A 15,919-nucleotide genomic window follows, 5' to 3' on the forward strand; every position below is an offset into this window, starting at 1 on the left:
TGTCGAAGCTTTAAATTTGCAGAATTTGTTAGGAGTCCACAGAAACAAAAAAGAAAATTGCATCAGTTTCATTGATTGTGTTGAACGTTGATATCTTACTCTCAATGTACTGTATGTGTGAAAACACAAATATATCTAACTAATCTTATGATTTTTTTTTTAAAGGTCAAAAAGGAAAGTTCTAGGAAGGGTAGAACCTGGGGACACTTTTGGCAGCAGACAAAGCTTGGTTTCTCCAATCAAGAGCAACTCCCCAGCCACCTCCACTCCTGAGCAAAAGGCAGCATCTCCGGTCAGCAGCAGCATGCCGAGGTCAAGATCCAGGAATGATAACTTCATTGCCCTGCTTCAGAAGAAAGGCAGCAGACCCAGCCCAGGAACAAGAGTGTCTGCCATGGAGCTTCTCAAGAGTACCAACCCACTGGCTCGCAGGGTCACTGAGTTTTCACAGGCAGAGTTTGAACCAACAAAAAACTCCAAGTAATTTGAACCACTGCCCTGGACTATACCCATAGTATTAAAAAAAGCACTTTCATCCAACATTGACCAGTAGCATTTCTTTAACAACAGTGGGTGCACTCCTGAGTTTGAAAACCTCAGGGCAATTAAGAAAAAAATAACCTTCTGGTCAGTACTGTACATATCTTCAAATAATGTTGAGTATAAAAAAGCTTTTTTATATAAGGTTTTGTGATGAAGGCTTGCTGAGATATATGACGTAACGTGCCAGTTTGTATTCAAAGAGATACAAATTGCAATGTAAAACAGCTACCCTGGACAAGAGCTCCACACTGCCTATACTCTATACTTTCTATAATGCAACAATCAAAGAGATGGTTTGCATCTACTTATCACTTATACAGCAATGAAAGCAGGAACAGTGAAAGTAATACAAAGTAAGAACATAGATTTTGAAGCAATGGTTGTCACTGCTTTAATATTGATACACCAATGGGTTCCTTAGCCATTCAGCCGTTCTCAATTAAACTTGTGACTGGCTGCTGTGTTAGAACAGAATACAATGTAGGTCTTCAAAGGATAGTAGTCTTTCAACACAAATCAGTACAAATGAATGGAGACTGTCCTATTTTTCCCCGCCAAGTTTAATCCACATTCCGTGGAAGGTTCATAAAAAGACTTAAGAAGTTCTACACCTCATTGTTGGTGTTTTTTTATGCTTTAACATATACAACACTGCACCAATGGATTGTGCTCTAGAAGGCATTACCAAGTAGTCAAAAGATGCTCTTTATTCAATCATAAATCTGTCTAACGCACTTCAGTTCTTAAAATTGTATCAGATTGATAAACTTTGCTGGGTTTCTTCACTAAAAAGAAATATCTGATCAATATATCTAAAAGGCACCTTTTTAAAGAAAAATCCCAGAAAGACTTTTCTAATTCCATATTAAAAATGTCCCTACCTTAGAAGGTATTTTAGCTTGGATTTTATCAACTGTTCAGGTATGCAGTGATCAAAATGTGAAGCTTGTTGTTTTAAATAGTTAGTGAATGACTAAATGTGCTTCTTTGCCTTGTACTTTAAAGTGGTGCCTCTGTTGTTTCAATGCCTTGTATACAGAGAGCAATGTTTATCAGTTTACTACCACTTGTGAGGACTATGTGAATACATGTTATTGCAACCATTGGCCATCAGGGGGCATTCCTTCACCCATTGTTGCCACTGTAGGGAACTCTAGGAAGGTCATGTCATACATAATATACCTGGTTCAGAGGCCAAACAAGCAGACAGACCAGAGTCTTTTTTTATATTTCTTCACTCAGTCAGCTACATGCTCCACTACCAAACAGACCACAAGCAAAACCAGTATAAAGGATTGTGGTCTGTTAGGTAGTGGATATCAAAGGATTTTTTAAAACAAGTGGTTGAAGTGGAACAGTTGCTGTGCCCTACAGTGATACCAAAATCTACCTTGGAACACATAAAATCTGCAAGGTTGTCTCAGCATATAACAAAAACACTGTGTGCCATCTGATAATATCATGGATAAGTAGCAGGCAAGCACCTACAGCAAACCACTGTGTCAGTATATCCAGCACTGGAATTAGCAGACATCTTTAGAAGCATCTCACACCTTGTGAAAATGCAAACCTTTCTGCAAGTCCATATTTTATTTCCAATTAAAAAAAAACTACAGTACAAATAATTAACTATTACAATCGGTTCTGCATTTTGTAGAACTCTGACAGCTTCACAGGATTGTAAAATAAAAGAACTGATGTAAGAACAAAAACAACAATTTTATATTTGTATTTTTGAATATATTTAAAAAGACTTTTATATTTGTGTCCCTCATAATTTTATTTTAAAATACATTTTTAAATTAAGAAATGTCTATATTCACAAAGCATTGTTAAACTGGTGAATGCAAGGACTGAAATGCACTTCCCAGTACACTAAAGCTCCAGGAAAATCATATATATATATATATATATATATATATATATATATATATATATATATATATATATATATATATATATAGTATTCATTCAGTGCAACAGCTGTCTTCCAGGCAGACTGGTTAGCTTGATAATTTGTTTTCATACTCAGCTGTAGAGTTTCAAAGTGGATAGCTAGCTACAAAAGCATTACAGAAAGCAGGCCTAAAAACTCATTATAAATGTAATTGCTCTTTGTATGCAGTGCTTTTTAATGTTCAGGCAGACTTGCATTGAAACATATTTAAACACTGTAAACAACCAGCCTTAAGCATGTAAATCCTTTATTTTTGCTCTGTGTTGCATATGTTTTTTTAAATGGTACACCACCACACACATTGTGTTATTATTACCAACCTTGGTTTTAAATCAAGGGATGAATGACTATTCAGAAACAACACAATAAATTTGAGGCTTCCTCAAAAAATCTCTTTCCGCATTGGTGGTGGTTTCTTTCTCCTCTCATAGCTATGGCTAACGTCATTTTATTGTGATCAAAGAATATTGCTACTATATTGTAATAGTAATACTTTTGAATTAAAATACTTTGCAACAGTGGGATTTGTTCCTATCAGCCCAAAGACAATAAACAAAGACTTAACAGTAACTTTCTTGAAATATACTGTATATAGTAGATCCCTGGAGTGTGGTCCAGTGGTTAAAGAAAAGGGCTAGTAACCAGGAGGTCCTCGGTTCAAATCCCACATCAGCCACTGACTCATTGTGTGACCCTAAGCAAGTCACTTAACCTCCTTGTGCTCTGTCTTCCGGGTGAGACGTAATTGTAAGTGACTCTGCAGCTGATGCATAGTTCTCACACCCTAGTTTCTAAGTCGTCGTGGATAAAGGTGTCCGCTAAATAAACTAATAATAATAATAAAAGGAGAGACATGTCACAAGTACACGCTGGTCTACACCTGCATTTCAGTGTCTGTGTGCTGCATCTGTGTGTCTGTGCTGCAGTTGGTATGGTGTGTTTGTGCTAGTTGGTATTGTCTGTGTGTCTGTGTGCTGTATCTGTGTGTATTAATGTAAAAAATGCCTAGGTGTAACTGGGAAATGAACATACAAGAACTGGCGTAACCTGCCAGTTCACAACTGACTATAGTTTTGAGAACATAAACCAGCAGAAGAGATTTACAAAAGCAGAAACACATTACAGGTTCCATCAAATTACACATCACATGTTTGAGCGTTTTCCATGGGGCAATGTCACAAAGACGGCTGCAGTGGTCTCGCTCAGCATTTAATAATTAAACAGAACAGAAAATAAAAAGGTTGTAACAAAAACACAGGACACAGCACTTACGCCAAAATAAATATATAAACAAAACGGACTAAACAGTAAACAGACGAACAGACAAACACGGTGAGTAAGAACACTTATTACTATTATTTTACTTCTTGTTAGTTTTACCTCCTTCTCCACACCCATTCTCCACTCACCGAACACACAACCCCGAGTGAGTGAAAACATGCTGCTTTTATGCAGTTGTACCGAGACTCGATTGTTAGTCAATCATTCAATTGGAATCTCGGTACAACTGCACGTGAATTAATTAAAGTGCACTTTCCCGTGTTCACATACTAATACTTTAAATGCACGTGATGTGATGTGCCATCCTCGTGCCTAATACAAATATACAATTTAAATCACGTGAAACACAGACGCGTTTATATCCCATGTACCAATGCCTATACACCAACATTTACACACAACACATAACATATAAACATAAACTACACACAAGGGCGTGGCCACATTGCCACAGGCAATTACAAACATTTAACTAATCTTTTCTTCTTTCTCCAGAATGTCATGCTCTACTAGTTGAACAGCAACTTCTTATTTTTCCTGTTTTTAGCAGTGCAGCGTATCCTCCAAGTTCACCACACCATTGAAAGATTGCTGTACAGTTTGGGACTTTAATATTACATGCTGAAAACTATTTTATGGTGGTACAATGAATTCAAATGGAGTACAGATTCTTCATATGTATTGGAAATGGAAATGAGCATTCAAGTTATGAATGAATTACATTTGCAGTATCTTGTTACAGTATTTGTGAAACGGAACAGTAAAAAGTTTAGCTGTGTGTTTCTATAGTAGTTTGTCAATTTGCAAAACACAATTGAACCTCCATGTCGGGGGATGTATTGGAAATATAAATAATAATTATGAGGCCCTTCAGAATAGTTGTGGTCTGCATTGAAACCAAAACGTACGAATCACCAATTAACAGACCCTCCCATGCATCATCTCTGAAGGCTTTAATTTCATTTTTTTAAGGTTACTAAAAAGATTTAAAAGGATAATTGCTATACCTACATAAACCAAACGCATTATGATATGCTGACAAATGGTTGTGCCCAAACACCAAGTTAACACTGTTTAAATTTCAAAAGTAAAATACTTGCCAATATGTATGTATAATTGACTTCGTCCACTTGGAAAATATTTAGTAAACAACAGCATTTCACTTGTGATAAAAGTGAGGATAGGATTAAAAATGACAATTGGTCCACCGGGCATACATAGGTACAGCTCTGTACTGAAATTCACCTGAAGTACACCTCATGCCTTGGTAAGCCGCTTCACTGTTCTTGTACGTAATCATACTGAACACCACTCAATGTAAACAAATGTAACAACGAATAGGTGCTGTTATCAGTTATGGCCCAATAGTGTTCTTGAAACCAAAAAATTGAGCTGGCTTCTAAGTATGCTACATACCACTATTTTATAAAACATGACAATATTTATTTCACATTTTTTTTTTGCCTCATGTCTTTACTACCTGGAACAGACTTTCCGTATAGAGTGTCTGTCTAACTCCAACATGAAGAGCTGCTGGGTGGTGTGATTGAGAGATAGAGAGCAGTGAGGATCGAATTCCGTTTGCACAGAGAGAATAACAGGAAAAGAGACGCAGCAGTGAGGGTCTGATATACAGAGGAAACCATAACACAAAGAAGCTGGGAGCGGATAATTCCATCTTTCCATTGCAGATGAAGGGTTGTAGTTTATTCAAATACTTTTTAATGAGTTTTTCCAACAAGATGCGGATTCCACTTTGTTATTAGACAGTTACGCTGCATGTGTTTTCTGTGTTCTACTCGCATTCCAGAATGGCTGGCATGTGTTTACCTCAAGGGTGTAGCAAAAGCAAGACCCGAGGGATTACACAAGCCAGAAGTTTGAGCATGCAATATACAGTTATAGCCCCTTGGAAAGATTATATCATGCTACTGAAGTAACAAGTGCCCATTTGAGAGCACTCACAATTGCATACATTTGTAAAATTTGAATAAAATCAACAGTTTATTGGATTGTACCCCAACACAATCAGAGGTCCATAGGAGGTTAATGATACAAGTTTGAAGAAGATGGGTGAAGGTTTAAGGCAGGTATCGTGCTTAATGCTTCAGGGCAACCTTTTAAATGAGGACTCTGGTATTTAGAATAATGTAGCAGCAGAACCATAACCTAATGCTGACTACACCAATAAAATAAAATACAAAATAAATAAGTGTTTAATTCGCAGGTTGTTTGTTGGTAGGGTTTGTCTTTTTGTTGTTTCATTTGTCCACATGCGGTTTTAATTTTTGCTTTTGGTTGGGTGTGCAACTTGACATGCAGTTTGAAAAGGAAATATGGTAGAAACATAAGCATGATATGTAAAATTAAGCCATCATTTTAACACATATACATACCCTCCCTGCCCACAGTACCTCAATAATGCATGTTCAACACGCACGGCCAAGCACTTCAATCACAACCACATGTCAAGGACGGTTACCTTTTAACTAAATAAATACATTTCCTACATTCGCTTCATTTAAGACTAACTGATATAGCTGGGCTGAGTTGAGTGGGGGACGGAGGGGATGATGCTGGGACGCCAGAATCACCGTCGAGCCCTCTTGAGGTGTCGTGGGCTAGTCGACGAAACACTGAGGATGGAAGGTGCCCACTTGAAAACCCCAGAGATGTACCCTACTTAGCTCAATCCAGACGGTTGTCATGCTGATGCGCTGGGGAGGCCGCACTTTGGTTGATCCCCGGAGCCAGCATCGCAGCCGTTGTGTGTGCTGATGCGCCAGGGAGGCAAAATAAGCTGATCCCTGGAGCCAGCATTACACTTCAGCCATTAACACCAGACAGAAGGATATCTACATCATCATATGGAAGGAAACGTAAATGGATGGAGACGCATATGGATCACATTAGTTTACTGTAAAGCTACGTCTTAGTTGGTGCTTATCTTGGCGAGAGCCGAGTTCAAATCAGCATGAAGTTTTAACATCTACTCTCGTGTAATGGAAATCATGAAGATCTGGATACGTCCAGTGACTGCTGTGAATAGTGCAGCTGGCAACAAGGGAAAGACCTTGTGACAGCCTGGAGAGACAGCTGACAGGAGGAAAGAGACCCCATTGGGGCTGGTAAGGGTTAGCTACCCTTGTCGGCAGTATCCAGCTCTGTGTTTACAGGATGCTGGAGACACCCGCCCAAGGCTTCTAAGAAATTAAAGAGAAAAATACCCCTAGAGTCTGCGAGAGCGGGGGCGGAAGATGACTCAACGTTGGACAACACGGTTAACGACTTAGGAACGGAAACGGATATGAGTATGGAGAGTACTTCACAAAAGACTAGTTCAAGATCTGCAGTTAACAAAGACATGGAACTCCAGGTTTGTGTCTGCGGCTGGAGCAAGGCGACAACGGTCAGGGGTTTGAAGATTCATCAAGGGAGAATGAAATGCTTGAGGGAGAAGGGACAAGGGCCTCGCATTGATCAGTACTTCTTACGAAGTCAGTCAAGTCAGTCGAATGAAATCCAGCGACAGGAAGCAAACCACAGTTCGCAGGATATCAGCACCCCTGTCATAGATGTGAGGAGGACTTGCATGGACACAGTTAGTGATGAACCTAATGATCCTTGTGAACCCGGTCAGACAAACCAGCATAAGAGAGAAAAGAACCTCAACGGGCACAAGCCTGGAGTTAAATGGCCAAGAGCTTGTGAGAAAACTGCATGGGACACAGTAAACACAGATCTCTGCGTTGCATTGGAAAGATTAAGTGGAACAGTTGAAAAGAAGCTGGATAAATTTGGGGACATCATCTACGCATATGGAAGTGAGAGGTTTGGAGTTGAAAAAAGGAAGGAAAAAGTACAAACTATTCCTGGAAAGTCTAGACGGCAGCAGGAGATTGAACACTTAGTTAGAGAAAGGAGACAGCTGAGGAACCAATGGAGAAGAGCAGAACAAAGTCAGAAGGAGGGACTCAATCTCTTACAAAGGGTCATAAAAGATAAGCTTGCAACATTGCGCAGAGCTGAGCGCCTACGGAAACGCTACAAAAAGAAGGAGCGTGCGAGAGCTAACTTTTATAAAGACCCATTCAAATTTGTAAAGAAGTTATTCACCAGTGAGAAGAATGGCACACTAAAAGCATCTAAGGTTGAGCTGGAGAGATATTTGGAGGAAACACATACAGATTCAAAAAGGCAGGAGCCTATGTCAATTCCGTCAGACATCCCACCTATCAATCCACCAGAATACCAAATGGAGGACTGTGCACCTAAGTGGAAAGAAATAGAGCAAGCTGTGAAAAAAGCAAGGGCTTCATCATCTCCAGGGCCTAATGGAGTTCCGTACAGAGTGTACAAGAGTGCTTCAGGAGTTCTACGAATTCTGTGGAAATTGATGAAAGTGGCATGGGAAAAACAGGTTGTACCAAGAGCATGGCGCCGAGCAGGTGGAGTCTTTATACCTAAAGAAAAAGATTCTACAAGCATCAGTCAGTTTCGTCCCATTTCCCTATTAAACGTAGAAGGCAAGATTTTCTTCAGCATTATTGCTCAGAGATTGTCAGCTTACCTATTAAAGAACTGCTTCATTGACACTTCAATACAAAAAGCGGGCATTCCAGGTTTCCCAGGTTGCTTAGAACACATCAATGTGATCTGGCAACAAATTCAATCAGCTAAAAAGGAGAGGAAGGAGCTCCATGTGACATTCCTGGATTTGGCTAATGCATATGGTTCAGTGCCACATGAACTACTTTGGGCAGCATTTGATTTTTTCAGTGTACCGATGACAATAACAAATTTAGTGAAAGCCTATTTTGGAGATTTGCAATTCAGTTTTTCAACTTCAGAATTCAGCACTACATGGCAATGCCTAGAGGTTGGAATAATGGCAGGATGCACCATTTCTCCACTGGCTTTTACCATGGCAATGGAAGTAATCATTAGGGCATCAAAATGGGTAGTAGGAGGAGAGCGCTTGGCTTCTGGAATGCGACTACCACCAATTCGAGCATACATGGATGACATGACAACCATGACTACAACAGTAGCCTGCACTAATCGATTATTGGGCAAATTAACCAATAACATTGAATGGGCACGAATGCAATTCAAGCCCACTAAATCAAGGAGCATCTCTATAATTAAAGGCAAAGTAGTAGATAAAACATTCTTCATTAATGGTGAGGCAATACCAACAGTGTCTGAGAAGCCAGTGAAGAGTCTTGGGAGATGGTACGACGGGGATCTAAAGGACACAGTTCGTGTGGGAGAAGTTAGACAACAAGCAGTGGAAGGGTTGAAGAGCATAGACAGCTGCGCTCTACCAGGTAAACTAAAACTCTGGTGCTTTCAGTTTGGTCTACTGCCGAGGTTGCTGTGGCCACTGACTGTGTACGAGGTTTCTTTGACAACAGTAGAGAAGCTGGAAGCTTTAATCAGTTCATACATCAGGAAATGGTTGGGAGTTCCACGCTGCCTCAGCAGAGTGGGACTTTATGGTAAAGGAATACTGCAGCTACCAGTCTCTGCTCTAACCGAGGAGTTTAAGTGCGCCAAGGTCAGACTGGAAATGACATTAGTAGAGTCACGCGACAAATGCGTAAGGGAGGCAGCACCTGTGTTGAAAACTGGAAGAAAGTGGGCGGCAAAGAAAGCTGTGGAAGATGCAAAGGCTGCCCTTCGAATTGGTGATATCATGGGGCAAGTTCAGCATGGAAGAGGGGGTCTTGGTTTCAGTTCAACTCCTCCTACATGGCACAAGGCGGCCCCAGCTCAAAGAAGGAAGCTGGTAGTCAACGAGGTGCAAAAGCAGGAGGAGAGGATGAGGTGTATAAAGGCCATTTCCCAGGCCAAACAGGGAGAATGGATGAGATGGGAGAGTGTGGAACAACGCAAGATTGGCTGGCAAGACCTATGGTCAATGGAACAGAGCAGGATCAGTTTCCTCATCAGGTCAACATATGATGTTCTCCCATCACCACAGAACCTAAACCTCTGGGTAGGAGAGGATCCCTCATGTCCTTTGTGTTCATCACCTGCAACATTAAGGCACATTTTGACAGGATGTAAGGTGGCTCTTAGCCAAGGACGGTTTACTTGGCGCCATGACCAGGTGCTGCGATGTTTGGCCTTAGCATTGGAAGACAAGCGTAACATGACCAATAAGTTGCCACCTGTTCCATCAAAACATTACACACAAAAGACAACATTCCTCCGCCCAGGAGAGCAACCACCAAGAAAAGGTGTTAAAACCAATCCTCGCCCAGGACAACTGGAAGCTGCTAGAGACTGGAATATGCTGGCAGATGTTGGTCAACGGCTTATTTTTCCACCTGAGATTGCCACCACTAACCTTCGACCAGATATTGTCTTGTGGTCTGGATCAGCACGCCTTGTTCACCTGGTAGAGTTAACAGTGCCATGGGAGGACGCTGTAGATGAGGCGTATGAGAGGAAGAAACTGCGGTATGCTCAACTAGCCACTGAAGCGGAACAGCGAGGATGGAGAGTTCGGGTTTACCCAGTGGAAGTGGGTTGTCGAGGATTTGTGGCACACTCTACAACCCGGTTTCTCAGAGACGTCGGATTCAGTGGCCAAGAGTTGCGTCGCACAGTGAAGAACTTATCTGAAGCAGCAGAGAGGAGCAGCAACTGGCTGTGGTTGAGACGGAAAGATTCTGGCTGGGGACAGGTAAGTAAGCTGGGCTGAGTTGAGTGGGGGACGGAGGGGGGTGATGCTGGGACGCCAGAATCACCGTCGAGCCCTCTTGAGGTGTCGTGGGCTAGTCGACGAAACACTGAGGATGGAAGGTGCCCACTTGAAAACCCCAGAGATGTACCCTACTTAGCTCAATCCAGACGGTTGTCATGCTGATGCGCTGGGGAGGCCGCACTTTGGTTGATCCCCGGAGCCAGCATCGCAGCCGTTGTGTGTGCTGATGCGCCAGGGAGGCAAAATAAGCTGATCCCTGGAGCCAGCATTACACTTCAGCCATTAACACCAGACAGAAGGATATCTACATCATCATATGGAAGGAAACGTAAATGGATGGAGACGCATATGGATCACATTAGTTTACTGTAAAGCTACGTCTTAGTTGGTGCTTATCTTGGCGAGAGCCGAGTTCAAATCAGCATGAAGTTTTAACATCTACTCTCGTGTAATGGAAATCATTGATTTTCACCTTTAAAAATAAGAGAGACCCAATTAGTGACAAAAACCACCATGGGTTACCATCATTAATGCCAAATTACTATCAGCAGTTATTTTACAATTTATTTATGAATTTGTTAGGTCACGTCCACTGAGAACAAAACCAGTTTCCTGTATTTTATTTTATATACCAGAGAAGTTGCAGTCCTTCATATTCCATCACATTACTTATATAAGCTTTCACAGTCATTTTGTACGGTCATTTTGTAGTTCGCCATGCTTTTTATATGCTTATAGCATGCATTTCACGGTCAAACATTTTAACAAGGAAGAAGAGGGTGATCTATTGAGTGTACAAAAATGACAACAGCACAGCAAAACAACAAGAATACAAGGCAGTGCTTGCGCTGGTAAAAAATAATAATAATAATTAAATCTGCCATGCAAAAATAGGTACTGAACTCCACATTGCTTTGGACATTAACATAACCCCAAACAGTTCTTCAACTACCACAACAGCAAAAGAACATGCAAGGAAGAAGTCAAGAGCCTAATGGATCACATGGGGAATGTAGTGGATGATGATAAAGCTATAACACATGTATTGAATGACTACTTTGCACAAGTTTTCACCAGTGAGGATGTTTAAAACATGCCCCTTGAAACAGTAAGTCCTCAAACAACCGTGTGTGTGTGTGTGTGTGTGTATATATATATATATATATATATATATATATATATATATATATATATATATATATATATATATATATATATATATATAAATCAAATATAACTGAAAGGAGGACGGGGCGGGTGGTCGAGTGGTCATGCCGTCCCTGCACTCTCCTCTCCTCTCATATATATAATTGATTGTCAAGATATCTGATGTCAAAATGCAATCTGGGACTTTCTAATATTATGATATATTCTGATGTTTTATATGAAATAATAATGACACGTGTTTACTTTAAGACTTGGTTGTCATTCTTAACCCTCAGACAGACCCTGTAATACTCTTTATAATGAGTTTGAGAATTCCTAACTATGCATGCTATTCTGCATAATGAGGGGAACATTTGAAAGGGGAATATCACGACCCTGAGGAACTGCAAAAGTCAGAAAGAAACATGTAAACAGTGGGGGCTCTTAAGGTCTGAATCTTTTATAACTCCAAAAGTATCAGAAGTGTCTGTGATATGGCTCTATTTGAGGAAACCAGTAGGTTTATTTCAATGAATTAAAACCTTAAACTGGAAAAGAAAATAACTCAACCCAGTATGCATTAATTTAGAAAGAAGAACTTTGTGATCCACATGATCAAAGGCTTTACTGAGATCAATGACAAGTTTTCACCCATGAGGATGTCAGCAACATGCCCCTTGACACAGTAAGTCCTCAAACAACCCTAGAAGCACTTGGTATAAATCAAACCGTAGTACTGACAGGGCTGGAGTCTATCAAAACTAACAAATCCTCTGGTCCGGATGACATATACCGAAGAGTGCTTAAAGAAACAAGGGAGGCCATCGCAAAGCTCTGGCAAAGATTTCTCACCACATCTGGATTCCCACATATTGCTAGTGGCTGACTTAGGTAACCTGTAACACTGTATATTTATATATGTATTTTAGTGTATTTTAGACAAAACGTATACACACACATTAAAAAGTAAATAAACCGGAGGCACAAGATCAATTCAGTTTTGTGAAATGACATAGGCTCTGTGTTGACATTTTGTTTTGTATATTTATTCTTATATAAAATGCTTCAAAATTCTTTGAATAATTCCTACATTCCTTCTAGGCAAATCCACAGTCTGGCTGCAGCAGCTCATCAGAAATCTGGTAAATGCTTCAAAAGGTAAAATCCTTGGGGACAGGCTTTCAAACTGCTATTTCCTGTTCTTCAGTGCACTGTGACCAAACAGATTGTGCCCCACAATTCATGTCTGCAGCTAGGCAAACTGAAATCTATTGAATATTCATCGTTAATGGAGCAAAATGTCTATAGCTCTTAAACTTTTAATATTTTCATTGATTTATGTGCATGGTTTCAGAAAAACGTTACGAGCCAAGTTTAACGGTTACAATTCCGGTTCTTTAATTCTTTTACTGAAGCTACAAGCCATTTTTGGTTTGCAGTGGTGTTTTCCGTCTCTACTGCAAGTGTGTGGTTCTACTGATACTGTACATAACATACCTATTTTTGAGGTGTGTCCAATTAGTTTGCTATTTAATTTACAGCCTGTGACTTTCGTTTTTAATGCTGCACATTATCCAACATGACCTACATTTTCTCGATGTTCATCACATTGTATTTAAAATAAAACAGTGATAAATAAGATTAAAAATCAGACTTGCCAAAGAAAAAAACAAAAACAACTCTAGTGTCATGCAAACTCTTGATCTACTTGGCACAACAGATCATTGATTATTTAAAGGGAATTGCTGATCAAAAGTGCAAATTTAGGCACCATGTGACACCATAACAGGGTTAGGTACAACTCCAGAATGAATCCTACTCTTCTCCGCCTATCTTTTAAAATTCTAAAGACTTCAAGTTGAAACATTTGTCAAAAAAATGTATTTTAGCATTGCTACAGTATATATACTACCATTGAATGTTACTATACATGTATTTATGTGTTATTATCCTAAATTATAGAACAGTTGACTGCATGTCCCCTACGGTAATAATCACTATCTTGTGAAGAATAAACCCTCTAAATATAAATACATTGGCTCTGAATCCAGCTATTTCCTGCCTGATGACATTTATGACTAAATACTTTCCGTGCATTTTTTTCTTCTGTTAAGCTTTACTGATTATTGTGCGGACCCCATAGTGCTAAGCAGTGTGAACGTCATTAGCCTCTCCTGTAGAACTCTAACAGTTTCTCCTCATGGGGGGCACACAGTGGCTTTGTGGGCTGCTGACACTTCCAGATGTCTTACTGCTTGTGTGCTGACTGACGGATGCTGTCTATCACAGAGGAAGGTCCCCGAGGCACACGACTATCAGCAACACAGTGTGGCTCACACTGTGCAAGAGTCACAGACGGGAATGTGTTTAAAATGGTCTGCATCCTCCGTTCCCAAGCTGACATTCTGGAAGCTGCCGAGGGATCTTCTTGTTGATGTGGGTCTACCACGACTGTAATTTGACATCTTGCGGATGACAAAAGTGTCGAATCATGCAGGCTGAAGCTTCAGTGTTTGTGGATAACCAGTTCTACTATGTGGTAAGTGCATAACAGTTTGTATTGAGTCCTTCAGATGACAGACATTTCCTTCCCTTTAGGACAAAGAGTTAATGCAGAGTTTATGTGGAATGTGTTGATCAATTTGATCTTCAACCAGTCTTACTATGTGGTAAAATGAAAAAAGTTGTGCATTGGAATGTTGTGTTCCATGCTTAAAGTTGAATTACTATTTTTTCCTGCCTGCAAAGAGCTTAAAGTTAATACATGTGGATAGTTACTTAAAACTGGATATTTAGAATTTTCGATATAAAAGCTTGTCATCATACTGTAGGTCCCATTGTGTTGAACATTGTTACTTGAAAGAGATCTTAAAGCATTATACCGCCCTCAGTCAGTCAACATGTTCTGTGTTGATTATTGCAGATACAAAGAAAACATAGTTTATTTTGAGCAACAGCTCCTGACTTTAATAAGTAAGGAGGCTAAGCAACAAAACCTTTGAAAAAAAACAAAACTAGACCTTGGAAAGCATGATGTAAGGTAAGCTTTTTCCTTTTTTTTTTTTTTACACATAGGTTTAGCCTCTGTAGCCTCTTATGATGAGCCACCATTGTTTATTTGGGGTTTGTACTTTCTTTTGTCATTAGTTACATTATTTTCTTCTGAAGACTATAATCAATTCAAGATGTTACTGTAAACCATCTTTTGTGCGTGTCATAACCTTTCCAATTAGATTTAAAGCTGAATCTCTTAAGGTCATAAACACATCCTGACTTTGTAAGAAAATCTAATTTCCTGGTTTCAACATGCCAATTTGCTTTAGCAACATTGCTACATTTCTTGATAAACATTTCGTAAGAAACCCAGATCCAGGTTAGAGAAGCAGGTGTCTCAGTCTGTTCTAAAGTGTAGTAGCCAAGCTAACGTGATTTTAAAATGTTCTGAAAATACCTACTGCAACGGTAATCGTATACAGTAAATGAAATACCAAAACCGCTCTGGTTGTGAGCTGTGGTCAGTTGAGGTTGGTTGTCATCTTGTTCCCCCTTTTCTAACCAGAAGCCTGGTCATACTGAACTGTTATTCTCGTTTAGCATAGGCTATTATTCATGAATTCTTTTTTTTAAGATACAATAAGGTTACTGTAATAATAGAAAAAAGACTTAGACATGTTTGACTTGTTAAAAATAGCAAAGACGAAACAATAAGCTCCACAAATTGTTTTTTAGGAGCCCCTCCCATTAGATCCTGTGAAAGGCAGAATTGTTTTACTGTGTTACACAATAAACAGCTAGGCTAATTGCCTTTAATGTTATTTTCATATTCTACAATTCCTTGTAACTATAAAATATATTGTTGTTTTTACTGTTTTTTTAATGTGCAAGGTAAGCAAAACTGTGTGTCAGAGTGAGATACCAAATAAGCGAGGCTCGCACTGAATGCTTGATACGTGGCTTGTCTGTTGCCTAGATGTTATCACACCTGTTTGAAGCTCTGATTTGCATCGCTATCTTTCTAACCTTTATTTACGTTTTTTAAGATTGTAATTGCACTTTTTTTTAGAGGTTTCATTGATCCGGAGTGTAATCTTTTTTTTTTTCTTTTTTTATGAGGTTGCAGGGTTGTATAGTTTAGTAATAATTGTGTTATTTTTGTGCCCTTCATGTAACCTGAACCCAGATCAGCCCTCGGGGGAACAGTCACTGGAAGTAATAAATTACGAGCAAGGCAGGGTTTAAAAATGTTAAGATATCTGTGAAGGAATATCGTAGAGTGA

At 39.6% G+C, this 15,919-nt stretch overlaps 2 protein-coding genes across 6 annotated transcripts in view; both read left to right on the forward strand.

Annotated features, from left to right (window-relative positions):
• Positions 1-2,894, forward strand: part of LOC117412413 (NHS-like protein 2) — a 95,366-nt gene extending 92,472 nt beyond the window's left edge. For all 5 annotated transcript variants that reach the window (XM_058989115.1, XM_058989117.1, XM_058989119.1 and 2 more), the window contains one exon: positions 166-2,894. In XM_058989115.1, coding sequence (XP_058845098.1) covers positions 166-484 — 319 coding nt within the window. In that variant the 3' untranslated portion in view covers positions 485-2,894. The remainder of the gene's footprint in view (positions 1-165) is intronic.
• Positions 2,895-13,864: 10,970 nt separating this feature from the next.
• Positions 13,865-15,919, forward strand: part of LOC117411915 (rho GTPase-activating protein 6-like) — a 45,982-nt gene continuing 43,927 nt past the window's right edge. Inside the window, exon 1 of the mRNA XM_058989121.1 lies at positions 13,865-14,181. Coding sequence (XP_058845104.1) covers positions 14,134-14,181 — 48 coding nt within the window. The 5' untranslated portion in view covers positions 13,865-14,133. The remainder of the gene's footprint in view (positions 14,182-15,919) is intronic.

This window comes from Acipenser ruthenus, chromosome 16 (assembly GCF_902713425.1).
Source record: "Acipenser ruthenus chromosome 16, fAciRut3.2 maternal haplotype, whole genome shotgun sequence".
Classification (NCBI taxonomy): Eukaryota; Metazoa; Chordata; class Actinopteri; order Acipenseriformes; family Acipenseridae; genus Acipenser; species Acipenser ruthenus.